At 49.7% G+C, this 15,452-nt stretch overlaps 7 protein-coding genes across 7 annotated transcripts; 6 read left to right on the top strand and 1 right to left on the bottom strand.

Moving 5' to 3' along the window:
• The first annotated feature begins 1,626 nt into the window (after positions 1-1,626).
• Positions 1,627-3,007, top strand: EJ05DRAFT_456207 (sulfite oxidase-like protein). Its single transcript, XM_033742487.1, has 3 exons — positions 1,627-1,801; positions 1,850-2,255; positions 2,329-3,007. The coding sequence occupies exons 1-3, from the start codon at positions 1,686-1,688 to the stop codon at positions 2,920-2,922; spliced, it is 1,116 nt and encodes a 371-aa protein (XP_033597189.1). The 5' UTR covers positions 1,627-1,685; the 3' UTR covers positions 2,923-3,007.
• A 169-nt stretch (positions 3,008-3,176) lies between these two features.
• Positions 3,177-5,890, top strand: EJ05DRAFT_131799 (uncharacterized protein). The gene has a single exon (XM_033739158.1). It carries the CDS (start codon positions 3,270-3,272, stop codon positions 5,694-5,696), a length of 2,427 nt encoding a protein of 808 aa, XP_033597188.1. The 5' UTR covers positions 3,177-3,269; the 3' UTR covers positions 5,697-5,890.
• EJ05DRAFT_513668 (uncharacterized protein) lies at positions 5,885-7,043 on the top strand. The gene is made up of 2 exons (XM_033748447.1): positions 5,885-6,419; positions 6,537-7,043. The coding sequence occupies exons 1-2, from the start codon at positions 6,218-6,220 to the stop codon at positions 6,728-6,730; spliced, it is 396 nt and encodes a 131-aa protein (XP_033597187.1). The 5' UTR covers positions 5,885-6,217; the 3' UTR covers positions 6,731-7,043.
• Positions 7,044-7,441: 398 nt separating this feature from the next.
• Positions 7,442-7,715, top strand: EJ05DRAFT_443045 (H/ACA ribonucleoprotein complex subunit 3; the record flags this gene model as incomplete). Its single annotated transcript, XM_033742066.1, has 2 exons — positions 7,442-7,566; positions 7,622-7,715. 2 exons carry the CDS (start codon positions 7,442-7,444, stop codon positions 7,713-7,715), a joined length of 219 nt encoding a protein of 72 aa, XP_033597186.1.
• Positions 7,716-8,190: 475 nt separating this feature from the next.
• EJ05DRAFT_503680 (uncharacterized protein) lies at positions 8,191-8,979 on the top strand (the record flags this gene model as incomplete). The annotated part of the gene is made up of 4 exons (XM_033747455.1): positions 8,191-8,406; positions 8,460-8,582; positions 8,649-8,768; positions 8,830-8,979. The coding sequence occupies 4 exons, from the start codon at positions 8,191-8,193 to the stop codon at positions 8,977-8,979; spliced, it is 609 nt and encodes a 202-aa protein (XP_033597185.1).
• A 182-nt stretch (positions 8,980-9,161) lies between these two features.
• On the bottom strand, positions 9,162-10,971 carry EJ05DRAFT_131759 (putative art-4 protein). The gene has a single exon (XM_033739157.1). The coding sequence runs from the start codon at positions 10,681-10,683 to the stop codon at positions 9,343-9,345; it is 1,341 nt and encodes a 446-aa protein (XP_033597184.1). The 5' UTR covers positions 10,684-10,971; the 3' UTR covers positions 9,162-9,342.
• Positions 10,972-13,085: 2,114 nt separating this feature from the next.
• EJ05DRAFT_131743 (uncharacterized protein) lies at positions 13,086-14,597 on the top strand. Its single transcript, XM_033739156.1, has 3 exons — positions 13,086-13,559; positions 13,611-14,262; positions 14,325-14,597. The coding sequence occupies exons 1-3, from the start codon at positions 13,554-13,556 to the stop codon at positions 14,435-14,437; spliced, it is 771 nt and encodes a 256-aa protein (XP_033597183.1). The 5' UTR covers positions 13,086-13,553; the 3' UTR covers positions 14,438-14,597.
• Positions 14,598-15,452: the final 855 nt, after the last annotated feature.

The raw sequence follows: 15,452 nt of genomic DNA, 5'->3' as shown, positions 1-15,452 counted from the left end.
GCTTGTGGGCTGGCGATAAGGGGACGCTGGCCCTGGCTTTTTGTTCTGACTACGCTGATACCAGCCCTAGTGTTACACCATACGCAAAGAAGGAATTCTTTAGAGAAGCCTTCCATGTCTCTCACTGGTAGAGCCTGTGACGCCATGACGAGGTGACATACTCTCCCATAATCCATCTCCTCGGGCTACCACGACAACTCTCACCTTGATCTTTGCATGAATCCACGGACCAGCCGATCCACAGGGCTAAATAATCCCTCAGCACGTGGACTTGCAGCAGGTTTCGCTCAGTAGGAACATACGATGATAAACAATGTTAATCGCTCCCGGGCTTTGAGACATAAGTTGACATATCCATATGTTCTGACCATACGCCTCAAAGCAGTGGCCTTTGCATCTACAGGATCAGTTCCAAGTTCGGCAATCTCTCTTCGATAATATGGTTGTAACGAACATCCTCCGTCCTATTTATTGCATGGCATCAGCTAGAAACATGCATGCTGTACGTATGTAATGAAATGAGCAGGGCCGAACACATCCTTACTAGATGTTTCAATGCTCTAAACAAAGATAGAAACAAATCTTCTGGATGTTTAACTCTACTCTCTCTACTAATATATCTCCGACACTTCGCACATGGCCTGTTTCTAGACGTTCGGACGAACAGCCACATCTGGCACCTGAAACATTGTGTGTTTAGACCTACAAGTGACAGTCTATGCCCCGCATTTATGCAGGCTGGCTGCCCGAATACTCCCACTTCATGTCTGTCGCCTCCTGGACTCCATTGGTCAGCCTTAAAGAACATTTGATAATAGTATCTGGGCGACCGATCATACGCTACCACTGTTCACTCGGTCATCCCGCCTGTAGGTTCCGATTGGACGTGGCCGAACCCAGTACATCCTTTCGTCTTTTGCACTTGCTCACCATCAGAAATTACCTGCTGTGCGGTACAGCAATGGATCCAACCTTTCATATGGAGAGCAAAAAGCCTCACAAGACCTTTCGTTACATCCCTCTCATTCTACCCTCCACCGGCCACGGAAGCAGCAACACCCATTATTGTGACTCCTGCCCATTCATGCCATTCAACATATCTATGCCCGAGACCCTCCAAGAAGTTGCGTACTTTCCAGTAAGTACGCTATCTCCGGGGGTTTCGTATCGACAATCATCGAGGTCATGGAGGAATCCTGGCCATGCAGAGCAAACTCTTAGACAGGTAGACATACAGCCTGAAAAGTCCGGCCTATCAGACTGCAACCTCTTAATCACTACTGGAATCCAGTGCAAAAAGCCTTAAAGCCACGATCGCATTCCAGCAGTACAGTAGGCGGCTTCTATTCTTTTTCTAGCAATACAAGATATGCACAGCCATAGTGTGGCTCAGAGAAAAGGTCAGCGAATGCTACTCTAGTTGAGGTTGAAAGACATTCTGGTCGAACGGAAGTGTAGACACTGGAGGACTTATAGTATGTTGTACGCCACACGTGCTGTGAAGAGTCCCAAGGTTGTTTTCACTGTTTCACTTGCGGGATGACGTCGTTACCCGAGCTACCTGCTTATATTGCCCTATAATCAGCCGCATGCACAAGAGAGCTCTGAGGAGCTATCACCAAGCCTCTCACAATAGCTAGGTATATTCTTATGCGATTTCCTGTTGCGGCAAAGTGTCTCGTGAAATGAGCGATCTACAAACAGAATACTCTGTTGACGAGCCGCTGAACCGTGAGCCACCGCTCAAAGATCTTGTGTCGAGCTTCTTAACTACTAAGAATGGCTATGATCGCAACCATGGGTACGAGGATATCATGTCGAATTAACATAGCGCGGCTGACATGCTCAGCCCGATCCCGCATCTCGACGCCTCGAAGCACATTGTGCAAGTCGACGGGGCAGTGAAGAGGCAGCTTTCACTGTCCGTTGATGATCTCAAGACGCTGACGCAACATGAGGTTGTTTGTGCCTTACAGTGTGCAGGGAACAGACGACATACTATGCGGACTCAGATCAAGGAGGTGCAGGGCGTGGACTGGTATGATGGTGCTGTCATGAACTGTAAATGGGAGGGCCCGTTGCTTAAGGATGTGCTTGTGCATGCCGGGATTGACATCGAGGAGAGCAGATGGAAGGAGACACATGTTGCATTTGCTTGTTTTCAAGTGAAGGTACAGGAGGACGATTGGTATGGTGGGAGCATACCGCTGGATAGGGCGATGAGGGCAGATGCTGAGGTTGTTTTGGCACTAAAGGTATGTGTATCCTCGCTGAGTAGGTGTGGTGAGGCAGCAAGACTGTGTGGATCTAGGCTAACAGTAGCGACAGATGAATGCAGAGGTTCTAAAGCCCAATCATGGCTTCCCCGTGCGAGTCGTGGTGCCAGGCGTTGCCGGAGCTCGGTCGGTGAAGTGGCTCGATCGAATAACCGTACAAGCGACAGAGTCGAAGAACTTCTATCAACAACACGACTACAAGATTCTGCCGCCACATATCGATAGCGCTCAGGCCGCGGAAAACATGTGGGCGAATGTACCTGCATTGGAGGAAATGCCTGTCAACTCCGTCATTGCTGTTCCCCAGCCAGGGAGCATCACCGAGCTTGGATCAGACGGCTGTATCGAAGTGTCAGGCTATGCTCTACCAAGCGGCGAATCAGGACCAGTGGTCAAGGTTGAGGTAACTGCCGATGAAGGAATCCACTGGGTTGAGGCAGAGCTGTTGAGTGATGACGAACACAAAGGAAAGTGGGCGTGGACACTATGGAAGACGAGGATAAGCATGGAGAAGGGCAAGTCGCAAAGACTTTTCAGTCGAGCTACAGATAATGCTGGAAATGTACAGGAGAGCATGACTATGTGGAATCTAAGAGGCGTTTGTTACAACGGATATGGCGAAACGAGAGACTTAGCAATTGTCTGATGTACCAGAAATACCCTCTTTCCGCGGTTGCTGTGTTTAGTCGTTGTGGAGTATGTTTTCATGGCAAGGCAGAATTATTGATACCATATTGCACATTCATATGCTCGTGACCAATATAGAGATTGGTTGCGGAATGAACGATGTGTTCTGTGTGATGAAAAAACATGGCGATATTGGAATAGTCCGTGCAACGCGCTAAGTCGAATGCGGTATGTCGTCAACATGCAACCAGCGCGCGCTTCGCGTCTTCACATCCGCAATCGACCTTCCTACGCCGTCGTATAGTCTTATCGCACAGTTTTCCGCAAACATATAGTCCATTCGCTCCACGTTCCAGATTGTGAATCATGGCGTCGCTGGGCAACGGGCATCGAAGGCGTGCCTCTGCCTCGACACACAGGACAAAGTACTCCATCGACTTCGACGCGCTGCGAGGTCCGGGATCCGACGCATCTTCTTTTGCAGACTTGCCTAAAGTCGAACCTTTGGATGCGATACGTAGTGAGGACATCGATGGCCCAACAGACTTCACACAGAACATGGATTTCTGGATGCGCGCACCGTTAAGAGAAGGAAGCTTGAGGGACAGTCTTGCACCTACTGTCACGATGCCGGAGAGGATCAGCAACACCGAAGTTGCAGAGGATCTAGAGGAGTATATCGACAGTAGCGAGATAGAGGAACAGCACACTCAGGGCCAAGAGCAACATGCGCAGCAGCAGAATCAACATCCCGATGATGACCAGGATGATGATGATCGACAGTCTACGGCGTCTTCTATGGAGAACCAAGAGAGGGTCCTCTCATACTTGGATGCTTTACCAGAAGCTGATGTCCCTGCAATACACGTGGAGTCGCCCCGGCCCATAGTCGCATCCAACAAAGCAAAATCGGTACGGTCCTTACAGCCGACCGTAGAAGATGTAGACACAACACCTCACAAGCCCAGCCATCCGTCCCGCTCATCTCACAAACCTCTGTCGCCTCAGCAACCCTCACCTTTGCCGTCTCAGACACCGACTCTCACAGATCTTCAGGAACAGCTCCTCCGTCAGACATCAGAGTCCAATAACATAATACGAAAACTGCAGGAGACGCTTGCTTTCACATCCGACGAACTAAAACGATCCCAGAGCACAAATGAAGGGTATATTCGTGAGCTCTCTACAGTACGCAGTGAGCACGAAAGAAGTCTACAACGGGCAAATTCGGAATGGGCAGATCAGTTAGCTGTCTTGAAGGAGACTGCGCTCAAGGAGAAGACAGATTTGGAGGCCGCGCACTTAAAAGAAAAGAACGATATGAACAGCAAGATAAAAACCCTCGAAATGCAGTCAGCGGCCGATCGAACTTACTTTGCGCGGAAGAGCGAGGAGTTGCGTATCTCTCATACGAACGAGCTCAGACAGCAAAAGGAAGAATATGACCGTGCTTCGACTTCTCGAGACGATCGCATAGCTTCGTTACAGAAGAAGATCGAGGATTCGATAGCAGAAAGATATGCAATAGAAGAATCAAGGCGCTCGGCGCTGACTGAAGAAAGGGAACGTCAAGCAGATGACCTCAATTCGAAACTGGAAGCCTATCAGGCAGAGATAGCTAGGCTTCGCAGAGAGCTCGAGAGAAATAGTGCCGCTGCTGATATCAATCTTGACAATGTCAAGGCTAGTCTGTATCAAGAATTAGAACAAGAAAAGTCGGGTTCAAAAGCCAAGATCTCTGCTCTAGAAGAACAACTACAGCTTGCCCAAACCCAGTTCAATCAAAACGACGCTACGAAAGAAGTCTCCTTTCTTAGCTCTACAGAGATTGAGAAAGAGCCCGTTGCCCAGGCCCGAATTGCAGAGCTTGAGGCACGTCTGAAGACAACGATAGGTCAGCTCGAAGACATGCGGAAGCAAGTCCTCCTGAAAGAACAGGACGTCTCGCAACAGAAACAACAGCGCTTGCACGCGCACGAGCTTTACAACCTGTCTCAAACCAAGGTAGCTGATATGGAAAGTGGATTGACGAGCCTTCGTCTACAACTCGATCAGATGCGTAATGAAATAAGAATAGCCCGGGATGAAGCAAATGAAAGTCGTGATGCGAGGAGGGAAGAACAGGCGGTACTCGAGAAAATTCGCTCGAAGCTGTTCCACCATACTGCTGACTGGGAGGAAGAGCGCGCAAAGCTTCTCGAGAAGCAGCGAGAACTTCAGAATGAGATCAATGAACTGAATGCTGAGACCGCGGAGAAGCACATCAAGCACAAGACGGCCATGGACTCTTTGCGCACCAAGGCCGAAAATGGCATCAAGCAGCTTGGAGAAATGCTCGAAATCGAACGGACAGATAAGAACCGAGCACGACAGGAGTTGGCTGCTGCCAATGAGGAGCTTGCACAGCTCAAGATAGAGCCAACCGACACTCGGGTACAACCAGTATATAGGATTCATGACCAGACTGAACATCAAGATGGCAGCGAAGCTCTCATTGCCATACGTACTGCTCTCCAGGCACAGCAGGAAGCCACGGCGGCCGCTCGAGCAGACGCCGCGACTGCCAGAGCTGAACTTGTCGCTTTCAAGGAGGATAATGAAGCTGTCAACAGTGCATTCGATGAGAGGATACAAGCATTCATGCGTGAACGGGAACAGAAGTGGCGGGAGAGGCTGCAAGCTGCGCTCAAGGATCGGCATAGCATGACAAAGGCGTTAATGCACGAATGGGGGAGAGATGAATGCGGGCTGGGAAATCCGCAGTTGTATCAATACAAGTATCTGAAAAGGTGATACTGGTGAATCTAAGGTCACGACTTACGAGTGCATTATATGAATGAGATCGGCAGGCCTTGTCCTTCATGTGAGCAATACATACGTCAGCGGCTTCGTGATGTCGGAGATCAGTTTTTAGAAGTCCCTTGGTTGTATCGCCTTACGACACGAGCAGATCCATCTAATGACTGTGACAAAGATGTCAGATCGAAAGTTGAAAGCGGCAAAAGCTATCTGAATCATAAGCGGAAGCGTTCTCAGGCACCAAGGCTGCAAACTCAAAAGGCCAGCTGGAAACATGAAACCATGGCGCACAAGACCACCGAGGCCGTCCGCAGCGACGATCTCTCATCGATCGATCCCGCATCCACCTTCAGTACACATAACAATCCCACAGCCTTGCCGCTCATCTCCTGACCAAAGTCACTCCTTTTCGAAGAGTCAAATCGCTATAGTCGCTGCGCAGCACCCATCTTCGCAGGCGCTCCCTCGTCTCGACCCTCTTCAGCCCTAATAAATCTTTCCATAACTCTCCTAATATGGCGACTGAAACCTCCATGACGATCCTCGACCTCCTAATGCTGATCTTCAGCCTCGCGCTCCTACCCGCCCAAGCAAACGCCCAATTCGGATTCTTCGACCAGATGTTCAATGGCGGAGGCCAGGGCCCACAGCAGCAGCACCAACAGCACCAGAACGTGAGGAGCGATAGTGTTTGGTACCAACAACAATACGAAGCCGGTATGTACTGCCATGAAAGAAAAAGGCCCCGCACGCCGCGCTCAGATGCGATCCTATCTTTACCGTCTGTGTACATGTAGATGTGTTCTGTGCTAACGCGGGTGTTGTCTTCAATAGCAAGTTGCGACAAATATCTCTGCCCCGGCACGCTCAGCTGTGTTCACTTCCCGCACCACTGCCCGTGTGCGTTTCCTGCGAATGAGGATAAGGTCGAGCTGGGTGAGGGCATTGCGGTTTGTGCGAGTAAGGGCGGGTGGAAGGCTGGTGAGGTTGCGAGGAAGATTGAGCTTGCGCGCAAAGGGCTGCTGTAAAGTGACAGATTTACGATTTGGATAGAGGGGGTTTCTGAATGACAGGGCATTTGGGGAGGGGAGGTCATTCTCGGCGTCTTTGGTTGAGTGTACTTTGGCAGCATAGGTTTGGCGTGCTGTAGCAGTCAGGTCAATGAGTTTTGATATTACTATTCCAGATATTGTCCCTTTTGCACCATGAGTCTCGAGGAATGTCATGTTGGCGTTGTCTACTCGCTGGTCTGGGTTTATACCCAATATCCGGTTCCAGAGCGACTCCGGTATTAGTACGTAACTTTGATTAATTCTAAGCCCAATTTGACTGTGATGCAATGCTATTCTCTTCTTACTTTCAACCATAAATTCAGCGAGTACACTCGACGGGACAACGAACAGCGTCTATGAAGAAGGCTACCAATAGTTGCATACTTTGGCCCCTATATGATGTAGCTACAGTCCTCATCATTCAGACCCGGCCTGTTATATGATAAGGTATCTCGGAATTATGAGATAAAAACGGCTTAGCGTGACGCCAGGAGTGCCAAGCTGCGGGATGCACGTCGGCGGTCCACTGGTCTATGAATTTTCTCGAGCTTCAAATCTAGAGTCGCGCACACTTCAAGACTTCGGACGCAGCAACAAACCCCTTCATCTATCAACTCCTACCACCCAGAACTCCAAGTACGGATCGCCACTCATATCTCTGCGGCCCAATGCTAATTGCTGCTCAGAATGCATCTCATGTACACCCTCGACGCCGAGGGCAAGCGCATCTACACCCTGAAAAAAGTTATCGGCAGCCAAGTCGCAAAATCCGCACATCCCGCAAGATTCTCGCCCGATGACAAGTACTCAAGGTATGTGGAAGCACCTACCCATCAGCCGTATGCAAGCTGACGCGTGCATTTTTAGACACCGAGTGACTCTCAAGAAGCGATATGGTCTCCTCATAACCCAGCAGAGTATGTCTTCCAACTCGACGCGAACGGAATTTTTACTAATTTAGGTGCAGAGGACAAGCGAGTGCTGGGTCAATAAAGGGAAAAGCGGGCTGGGAGGAAAGTGGACATGGCGTTAGGCGAATCTTCGTGGGAGAGCAATGGTGGCGCATACAGGATGTCGGAAAGAGCAATATAACACTATACAATTCTCGTCGCTATCACCATTTGACCACTGTGTCACGAGCGCCAGATAATTCGTGCCACGGGCTTGCTTTCGTACCACATCGGGATACCACAACGATGTCCAGATAAAGCCTCGACAGATGCCAATCCCCAATCCAGCAGGAGATGGGGCGACGACTTTGGTGCAATGAACACGAAATTTGAGCCTTCGGGAGTTACGCTCAATAATTTTCGTCAAGTAATCATACATCCTGAAGGTTGTTGGGTTTGTCTTATGAGAGACACCAATACTTTATAATGTGAAGTAATCCTCATCTTTTCTTCCTCTAATGCTGCATGCTCAAGCGTTTTCCAAAGATGCTTTACATACTCCAAGCTATCGCGACTCTCATCGCTGTCTTCGCGGTGTCAATTATGTCGCAGTTTCCGCCCCCTGAGGACCCCTCTGTCGCCACCCAGTTCATTCAAGACCTGGATGCTCTGATTTCCAAGACGGCAACACAGCAAGCCTCAGCCGATGCAATCACATTTCTCGATGGCCCTGCGCTGTTCACGGACAGAGGACATCTTTACGTATGCCATGCATGTCACAAGTTTGGAGATTTTTAACATATTAACATCCTAAGGATACCTTAGAAGCCTTCGAAAGCCTAGTCGCCAGCATGGACATTTACACTTCCCAGATCCGCGATGCACCACCTCTGCCCACCGGCACAAACTCAGACACCGTAACCACTAGATATCGCATTGTAAGCACCCATCTCTCAGCTCTCAGCCCCCCTCTCTCGCGCACCACTTTGCTAACCCAGCCTCAGTATATGAGCAACCAGGGCCGAGTCATGGCCACGCTGAACAGACACGCCGGACTATTCAGAGCTATCCGACTCGGCGGACGGGTGGTTTCGGGACTGGAGAGCTTCAGACGGAGTGTCATCGTACGTGGCGGAACTCTGTAGATCGGTGTTTGAAGAAGGGACGAGGGCTTACGCTGTGTAGAACTTCGAGAGTGCCGTGCTTGTGTTCAATCCGACGCGGGCGGAGGAGACGCATGCGTTTACTTTGGATATGATTGATAGGTTGAATGGTGCTGTGCTGGCTTATGGGGGTGCGGTTGGGCGGGTTAGACGTCGTGCGTTGGCTGGTTAGGGGAGGGATGGAATTTGCAAAGGAGGCGGATAGTGGTATATTGTTCGTTGGGGTAGTTTCAAGAGCTCTAGATACTTTGGATAGGTAGTATCGTGAGATCCGTCGCCGCAGTTTCTGGGAATTTCTTTTTGGGCCAATATAGCATGCATGTCTCCTCAAGACGAATTTTCACACGAGAGCGAGTTCTGGTACGGCACAGGCGATCTGAGACTCCTTAACCATACGTATGAGTTTCCTGCAATGCTTAGACAGGTTCTCATCGTGTATAGCACCTCGTTCGCACAGTTGTATCGATTATTGTATAGAATTGCTTTGCCCTTCAAATACGGGGCGTTCTTTTGTTCATCTCCAGCGATTGAGTACCTAATTCCTTTTTTTAGAATTCACGTTCCTGCCAGCCCCAACTCTCGGGCGCCCAGTAGGGTTATTCCTTTGCCCAGTAAGAATTGAAGGCAGCAGATCATCGTCCATGAGATCGCGCTGCTTCTGCCGTTTCTCCAGCGTCACTGCGCGCGAGTATTCCTTCTGATCTTCTGCCAGGAGTAGTTCATTGCCCCACGAACCCTTTCCACCACCTTTAACTCGTCCATGCGCGGCACCATGCACAGCTTTGGGTATGCTATACCGGTCTCCTCGCTTGTTCCACTGGAAGTTCTTTTTGAGGTGAAGCTGGTATTCGCCTTTCGAGTTGGTTGTACACGTGACCTTTGTGAGAGTTGGCTTGCCACATCTGGGGCAAAATTGCTTCGTCATGTCTTTCGTGGTGCCAAAGCATGCGTGGCAACGAAGTACGAAGCTGCGAATGTTGCGGACACGCTGAAGAGAGCCTGAGAGGAGGTTGAGATTCATTTGAAGTATGACATTTTGCATTGGGAAATCTGTGGTTATTATTGCGGCTTGGAGCGTTTTTTGAGGGGTCTCTTCCGATGCTCCGGCGTTTGCTTCCTTGGCCTGGTGCTTTTTGAAGTTTGCGGGCGTGATCCAACCTTCGGAGCCAGAGTCTTCGCTTGCTTGATCTTCTGACTCTTCTGTGGTTGGCGTATTTTCTTCAACCTGGCCTGTTGGGTCATTCGACGTGTCCGCAACCATGGACTCTGGAACTTCAGCTACTGGATTTGTCGTGAGACTTGAGATCGCTAAATCAGCAGTATTCTGTGCGAGTGCATCAGTTGCGTCAGAATTTCCACTATTCGCCTCCGCATTGGCATTTGTGGTATCGTCTTCTCCCACTTGCTCGTCAGACTGAGAGTCCGCCACTGGATATGCGTTCTCTGTGCCCACTGCTTTCACTTCGTTGGAGCTCAAATCACTGGTCATTTTCTGCCGAGGCGGCGAGCCATTGAGCTGTTTCTGCCCTGGAGTATTTCGGAGTCTCCAGTCGCCGTCATTGCGTTCACACTCTATGTCGTAAGCGAGAGCTATGAGCTCCAGATCGGTCTTGCTCAACACAGCATAATCACCAGTTTTTCGTGCAAATTGTGCCACGAACTGCAGACTGCTCGGCTTTGGTTGCCGCAGGGTCAAGAATGGCTTCAATAAAGTTTCGACTCGAGCTCGGGTGGTCGCGTCCCGAATTTCTGCAATGACTGTGGGACTTGTGACCAGAGCCTCTGACGAAGCGAGAAGTGTGGACACCGAGGGCTCATTCTTGATTATAGGACCAGCGTCCAATATTATTGTATGCGTGGGCTTAGTGAGAGACATGATTATGGTTTGAACAGTCGTGCTGTAGTAAACTGATTGTCAAGTTCACTGATTTACCCTGATCTGACTTCTTCGCCGTATATCGAGATGGTTATAATTTTCGCACAAAGATGTTCTAGAAGTGCTAGCGTAGCACGTGACTGATATATATGCCAAGAAACCAGGCAAACAAAATAACCTTACAAGTAGGGCACCAAGAGCCAAAAGTTGTTCCCGGACATTCGAGACTAATAATGCTAGTTACTGGGGCCGTAGTCTTTAAATGTACGACTCTCCCTGGTCTCCCTCCTTCTCCTCCTCTTCAGCTGCTCCTCTCTCATCTGCTTACGATGTAGCATCTCTGATCATAAATCCATCGTCGGAGAAGCCATGTGGCGTTTCCCAGTATCGTATCCGCTATCAGGCTTCTTCCATCGTTACAAGAGTGACATTCAGATAAGACAAGCTGTTGGTCCTTGATTACGAAGCCGACTCTGAGGTCTGAGAGCTCAGTCATGTTCTTGGCCAGAGTCGAGTCGTCCCGTCCAGCTGTCACCCGGCATGGACACGTTTCGAGGACATGGACCGTCTAATAGATGGTAGCAACATTTCTTGACGTCTGTAAGTTCTCGCTGTCCATGGCCGGCCTTTCGGCAACACGATGAGTTGGAACTACGGTAGTTGTGGTTGATCTTCGATCATTTTCGGCTCCTCGTAGAATCTTCGATCTGCCAAAGGCGTCTATCCACATGGTTCATCGTCAAGGGCGTAAAGGCTCGCTCACGTGCCTTCTCACGGCCGACTTAGAGAGCTTGGTGTTCCGGCTGGTCGATCGGTTGGTTACATCGAGTGGCCCCCAAGACCGATGAATGAGCGCAGCGTAGAATCGAGTCCATCCTCTAAGATCGCGGAACGACTGGAAAAGCTGCGAGGTCGTCACTAGCGTTGTGAAATTGGCCTATTGCTGGTCAAAGGCAAGTAAAGTATGATGCTCAGAAAGATGCCGTAGCACCCAGGCACATTGTAGGATGATTGATAGACGGTTTTATGCTGACCAGAACAGTCGTTCGTCCAGTGGAATTTCGGCCCGTCTAGCTACGCGGTAGCTTGGCTCTGTGCCAACTTCACCCAGTTGTGGCTCGTACGAGCCCTTGGAATGACTCTAGTTAGGCCATGCACGACTATCACGGCGAAGATCTCCTGATACGTACACTTTCGTCATCACCAGTCGGACATCGCGCATGTCATGGAACATGCTGGGATTCAAGCCAGGTCTTGCTGCGTTTGGCGGGGTCTTGACAGCAATTTTTGTTCTTGGTGATCAAAAAGCCGTCCATGACTGGGCCAGAGGTCTCCACTATGCATCCGCCGCATTCAACAGCGCATCTCCTACTCCGCTCTTGTCCCTTTGATCATCTTACGATGCTTATGCGCGTTCAGTCACGATCTGGGATGAATCTATCCTGGCGTTCGCAAACAACGGTCAACAGTACAAAGCTTTTGAGGTCCGTTCGTCTCTGCTTCTTTGCTTATCGGCTTGTGTGATCACGAGTCGTAGCTGGTCTCTCTGAGGGTGCATTGGCAGTGGATATTAGAGTGAGACTGAATCAAGCGCATCGATCGCTGGCGCTCCTCTAATGCGTCCGGTGAGCCTGGGACCGGGAAGATGGTTGCCTTGTTCTAGTGTCGTGCTACGACTGAGGCCTCCTTTGCGCTCAATGGCTGTGTCGTCAGTCTTATCGCTCGAGGCAGTAGACGCGAGTAAGTATAAAGAGAACGCACATCCTGTGCTCTTTCAGGAGGTCCTACATCTCATGTTTAGTCTCATAATACGTTCCAAAGACCCTCGGTCTGTGGGCTGGCAACATCTTATCGGTGTTAGCCGACGAAAGGCTTGCTAAGTATTCTGCATTCCCTGCACCAGACCAGCGATGATCAGCCTTACGCGTCTTTAGCGACTTCGGCCCAATTCGAACATCAAGAATCAATTCATAGTCATTGACATCTTGGAAACAGGCACGAGACATGTGAAATTTCCAGGCAGGTTTCAATACTGTCTGAAACGGCCGTTCGTCTGCCGACGATACATCCACCATATCGTCTGATCATCATCTGTCTATACATCAGGACAGCCTCCAAATACGAGCTTCCCAGTCTCTAGCAAGAATTTGCCACTTTCGCGGAAGGACGGATCTGTCTTCGCAACCGTTCCACTCAATGCTGGCCATTGCTAGCAGCGCCGCTAAGATATGTAGTCTGCACGCAGTGAACTCCAGCACGAGAAAACACAGCCCAACTACCGATGCCCATTTGGAACCGCGCGCCTAAAAGGGCTCAACATGGCTCTCACTTCACCTCCATCCAGCGATATCTCCACGACGAGTCTCCTACTTGAAAGCCTGGCGACTTTAGCGGACCTCTTCTGTCGATGACAACGCAAAGGATGGGACACAGGCTTCTTTCTCTGTTAGACGCGATACCAAGGGTGTGCCACATATTGCAACACTGCGGGGTCTGCATCAAGGACAATCAAGTATTGGACTATATTCAGCGCAACACCCGATGTTATCCTTGCACTGGCTTGGTGCGTCCAGTGAAGCGATCTACCTTTATCGCACCCTTCCAGTGCATTGGATGATCCGTCGTCTCTCTCATACTCCACGTCATGAATCTGGTCACAAGTCTCCTCTCAAGATGGATTCCATACTTAACCCCTCCAGTAGCATTCTGGGCGCCTATTGATTGGAAGCTGTTGAGCCGCATAGCTGGCTTCCCAGGCATAAAGCTCGTCAAGACTTACCGGATAATGGACACCGTAGCTCTGACCAGAGCTCCTTATTTGCCGAATCCCTGTGTCAGGCTCAAATCTGCTCGTGGTACAAACTAGTGTAATGGCAGTATGTGCCCCTTACTGTCCTCCTGCGAAATGCCAATTGACCATTGCTCAGCCCTCTTATTACTTCTGGATACGTGGAATGCGAGAGGCTCCCGATCATAGGCCTAACACTGATTCACGAGGACACTGGACTCCCCCCAGACCATCTGGCGGAAACATTTCTTCTGGGGAGGATAGCTTGGTCTTCTACTGCGATGGCGTCTCATTGAAGACCGATGGACTCCCGCGCGATGCCATGGAGTACAAGACTTTTTCTATCTACTACCATTCAGGCTACTTCTGGATTGTGAATTACGATGCAATCGATCACCAAGTAGGTGATGGATTGGACAGTTACTGGGGCACCCCGATAAGGACCATGTCTATCGCCCGTCACGACGGCCCTGAAACTAGTTGGCAGATCATGACTTTCGAACACGATGAGACCACATGTGCATCAACAGCGACATACGGAAGCGCTCACAATCGGCTTCGCGGCCGTAGACTACACCAAAGATGGGTCGAGAAGCTTCTGCCCGCCGGGCATCTCCCACGCGACTATGATGTGCTACCCCCAGACTATTATGGGGGAATGAATGGTGACCTTCCTCTGATTCTGGGCCTGCTTGCATTCTCGGTCCATGCAAACCAAGTCAATTGGTACTTTGCGCACCACTTTGAACGTGGTTACTTCAACACAACTCATGAAGTGTCAGAAGGCTGTAGTGAGTACTGTGTTCAGTCATATAAGTTCATCCAGAAGATTTCAACTAAAGGCAGACTCTAGGGTACAACGGCCGTGGCATGGTCGTCAAAGTCTGGACTTCGCCAACCAAGACCTCTACAGCCAGGCAATTGGATGCTTACGGGGACGGCGAATATGGCCTCATTTTCGGCTGACCGGACTGAGTTTAGTTTTTGCTTGACATAGTAGCTGGCTGACTGAATCTTTACGTACATGCTTCCCTGAAGTGGCCTGTCTCTGAACATATATGGCGATTTCTCGCATCAGCAGCAACCCATTTGTCTTTCCCTGTCTCCTTTTTTTTTATTGCCTCGGAACACTTTTCGAGCTTGGATCTCACACCTGCTCAGGCCATCATGTTCTTCTCTTTTCCACATACCCTCGCTAGCACCACGGAACTTGGGAAGTCTTCATTTATAGCAATATTACCTACGAATCATGACGAGATAAGATAATTCAGCGCTCTCCTGAATATTAGTCTTGCGCTTCAAACATTGCACGGTTATAGATGAGTTCTGGATGGAAGTAGTCGGTTTTTGCTTGAGGTCTGTACATCAGCCAGCCTCAGTGGCACTTGCCGCTCACATCTACAAAGAATAGTATACATTATGATTCCTTTTAATTCCAGAGCTTGCAGCACCCATCATATATAGCAAACGCCATTCCCAGGTCTTAATCTCGCAAAAGCTCTTCCAGGGCAGACCGCGAAACTCTTTCTCAATCTCGACCCTCTATGCGAACATCCACCACATGTTTCAAAACAGACCCAGCAGCCCCATGTCAGATAAATCTGTATTCGAGTAAGAATGCAATTGAAGTTATTCTGAGACGTAAGAGTTGGCAAAGGGGACAGACAACGGACTCAGTGGTAGAAAAATTGCAATCGTGATGATGAGCAGCACTGTTTCTATCACTTCGCACATGATGGGTATTACCATCCCAGAACTGTAGCAGTAGTGCTTCGCTAGGACTGGCGATTCTCATGGGTCCCATACCGTACGAAAATAAAGCCATGACCTGTGAACTTCACATATACGTAGCTATGTTTGTCTAGAATAAGCCATAATAAGTGCCCTACATATAGAAAGCCGTGACAGAAACAAGAAGACAATAGTATACCTCTCTATATAGAGCCTGCCGACACACATCCCTGTATCCTATAATCAGCAG

The sequence above is a fragment of the Pseudovirgaria hyperparasitica genome (assembly GCF_010093815.1).
Source record: "Pseudovirgaria hyperparasitica strain CBS 121739 unplaced genomic scaffold EJ05scaffold_15, whole genome shotgun sequence".
Taxonomy (NCBI): domain Eukaryota; kingdom Fungi; phylum Ascomycota; class Dothideomycetes; order Acrospermales; family Acrospermaceae; genus Pseudovirgaria; species Pseudovirgaria hyperparasitica.
The sequence above is the reverse complement of the archived record's forward strand: the minus strand, read 5'-3'. Positions and strand labels throughout refer to the sequence as shown.

Excerpts from the sequence above, each read along its gene's own strand:
- EJ05DRAFT_456207 (XM_033742487.1), top strand. The coding sequence starts at position 1,686 with ATGAGCGATCTACAAACAGAATACTCTGTTGACGAGCCGCTGAACCGT. Across the intron at positions 1,802-1,849 it reads GGCTATGATCGCAACCATGG|CCCGATCCCGCATCTCGACG; the intron begins GTACGAGGATAT and ends TGACATGCTCAG. Across the intron at positions 2,256-2,328 it reads AGGTTGTTTTGGCACTAAAG|ATGAATGCAGAGGTTCTAAA; the intron begins GTATGTGTATCC and ends CAGTAGCGACAG.
- EJ05DRAFT_131799 (XM_033739158.1), top strand. The coding sequence starts at position 3,270 with ATGGCGTCGCTGGGCAACGGGCATCGAAGGCGTGCCTCTGCCTCGACA.
- EJ05DRAFT_513668 (XM_033748447.1), top strand. The coding sequence starts at position 6,218 with ATGGCGACTGAAACCTCCATGACGATCCTCGACCTCCTAATGCTGATC. Across the intron at positions 6,420-6,536 it reads CCAACAACAATACGAAGCCG|CAAGTTGCGACAAATATCTC; the intron begins GTATGTACTGCC and ends TGTCTTCAATAG.
- EJ05DRAFT_131759 (XM_033739157.1), bottom strand. The coding sequence starts at position 10,683 with ATGTCTCTCACTAAGCCCACGCATACAATAATATTGGACGCTGGTCCT.
- EJ05DRAFT_131743 (XM_033739156.1), top strand. Across the intron at positions 14,263-14,324 it reads TGAAGTGTCAGAAGGCTGTA|GGTACAACGGCCGTGGCATG; the intron begins GTGAGTACTGTG and ends GGCAGACTCTAG.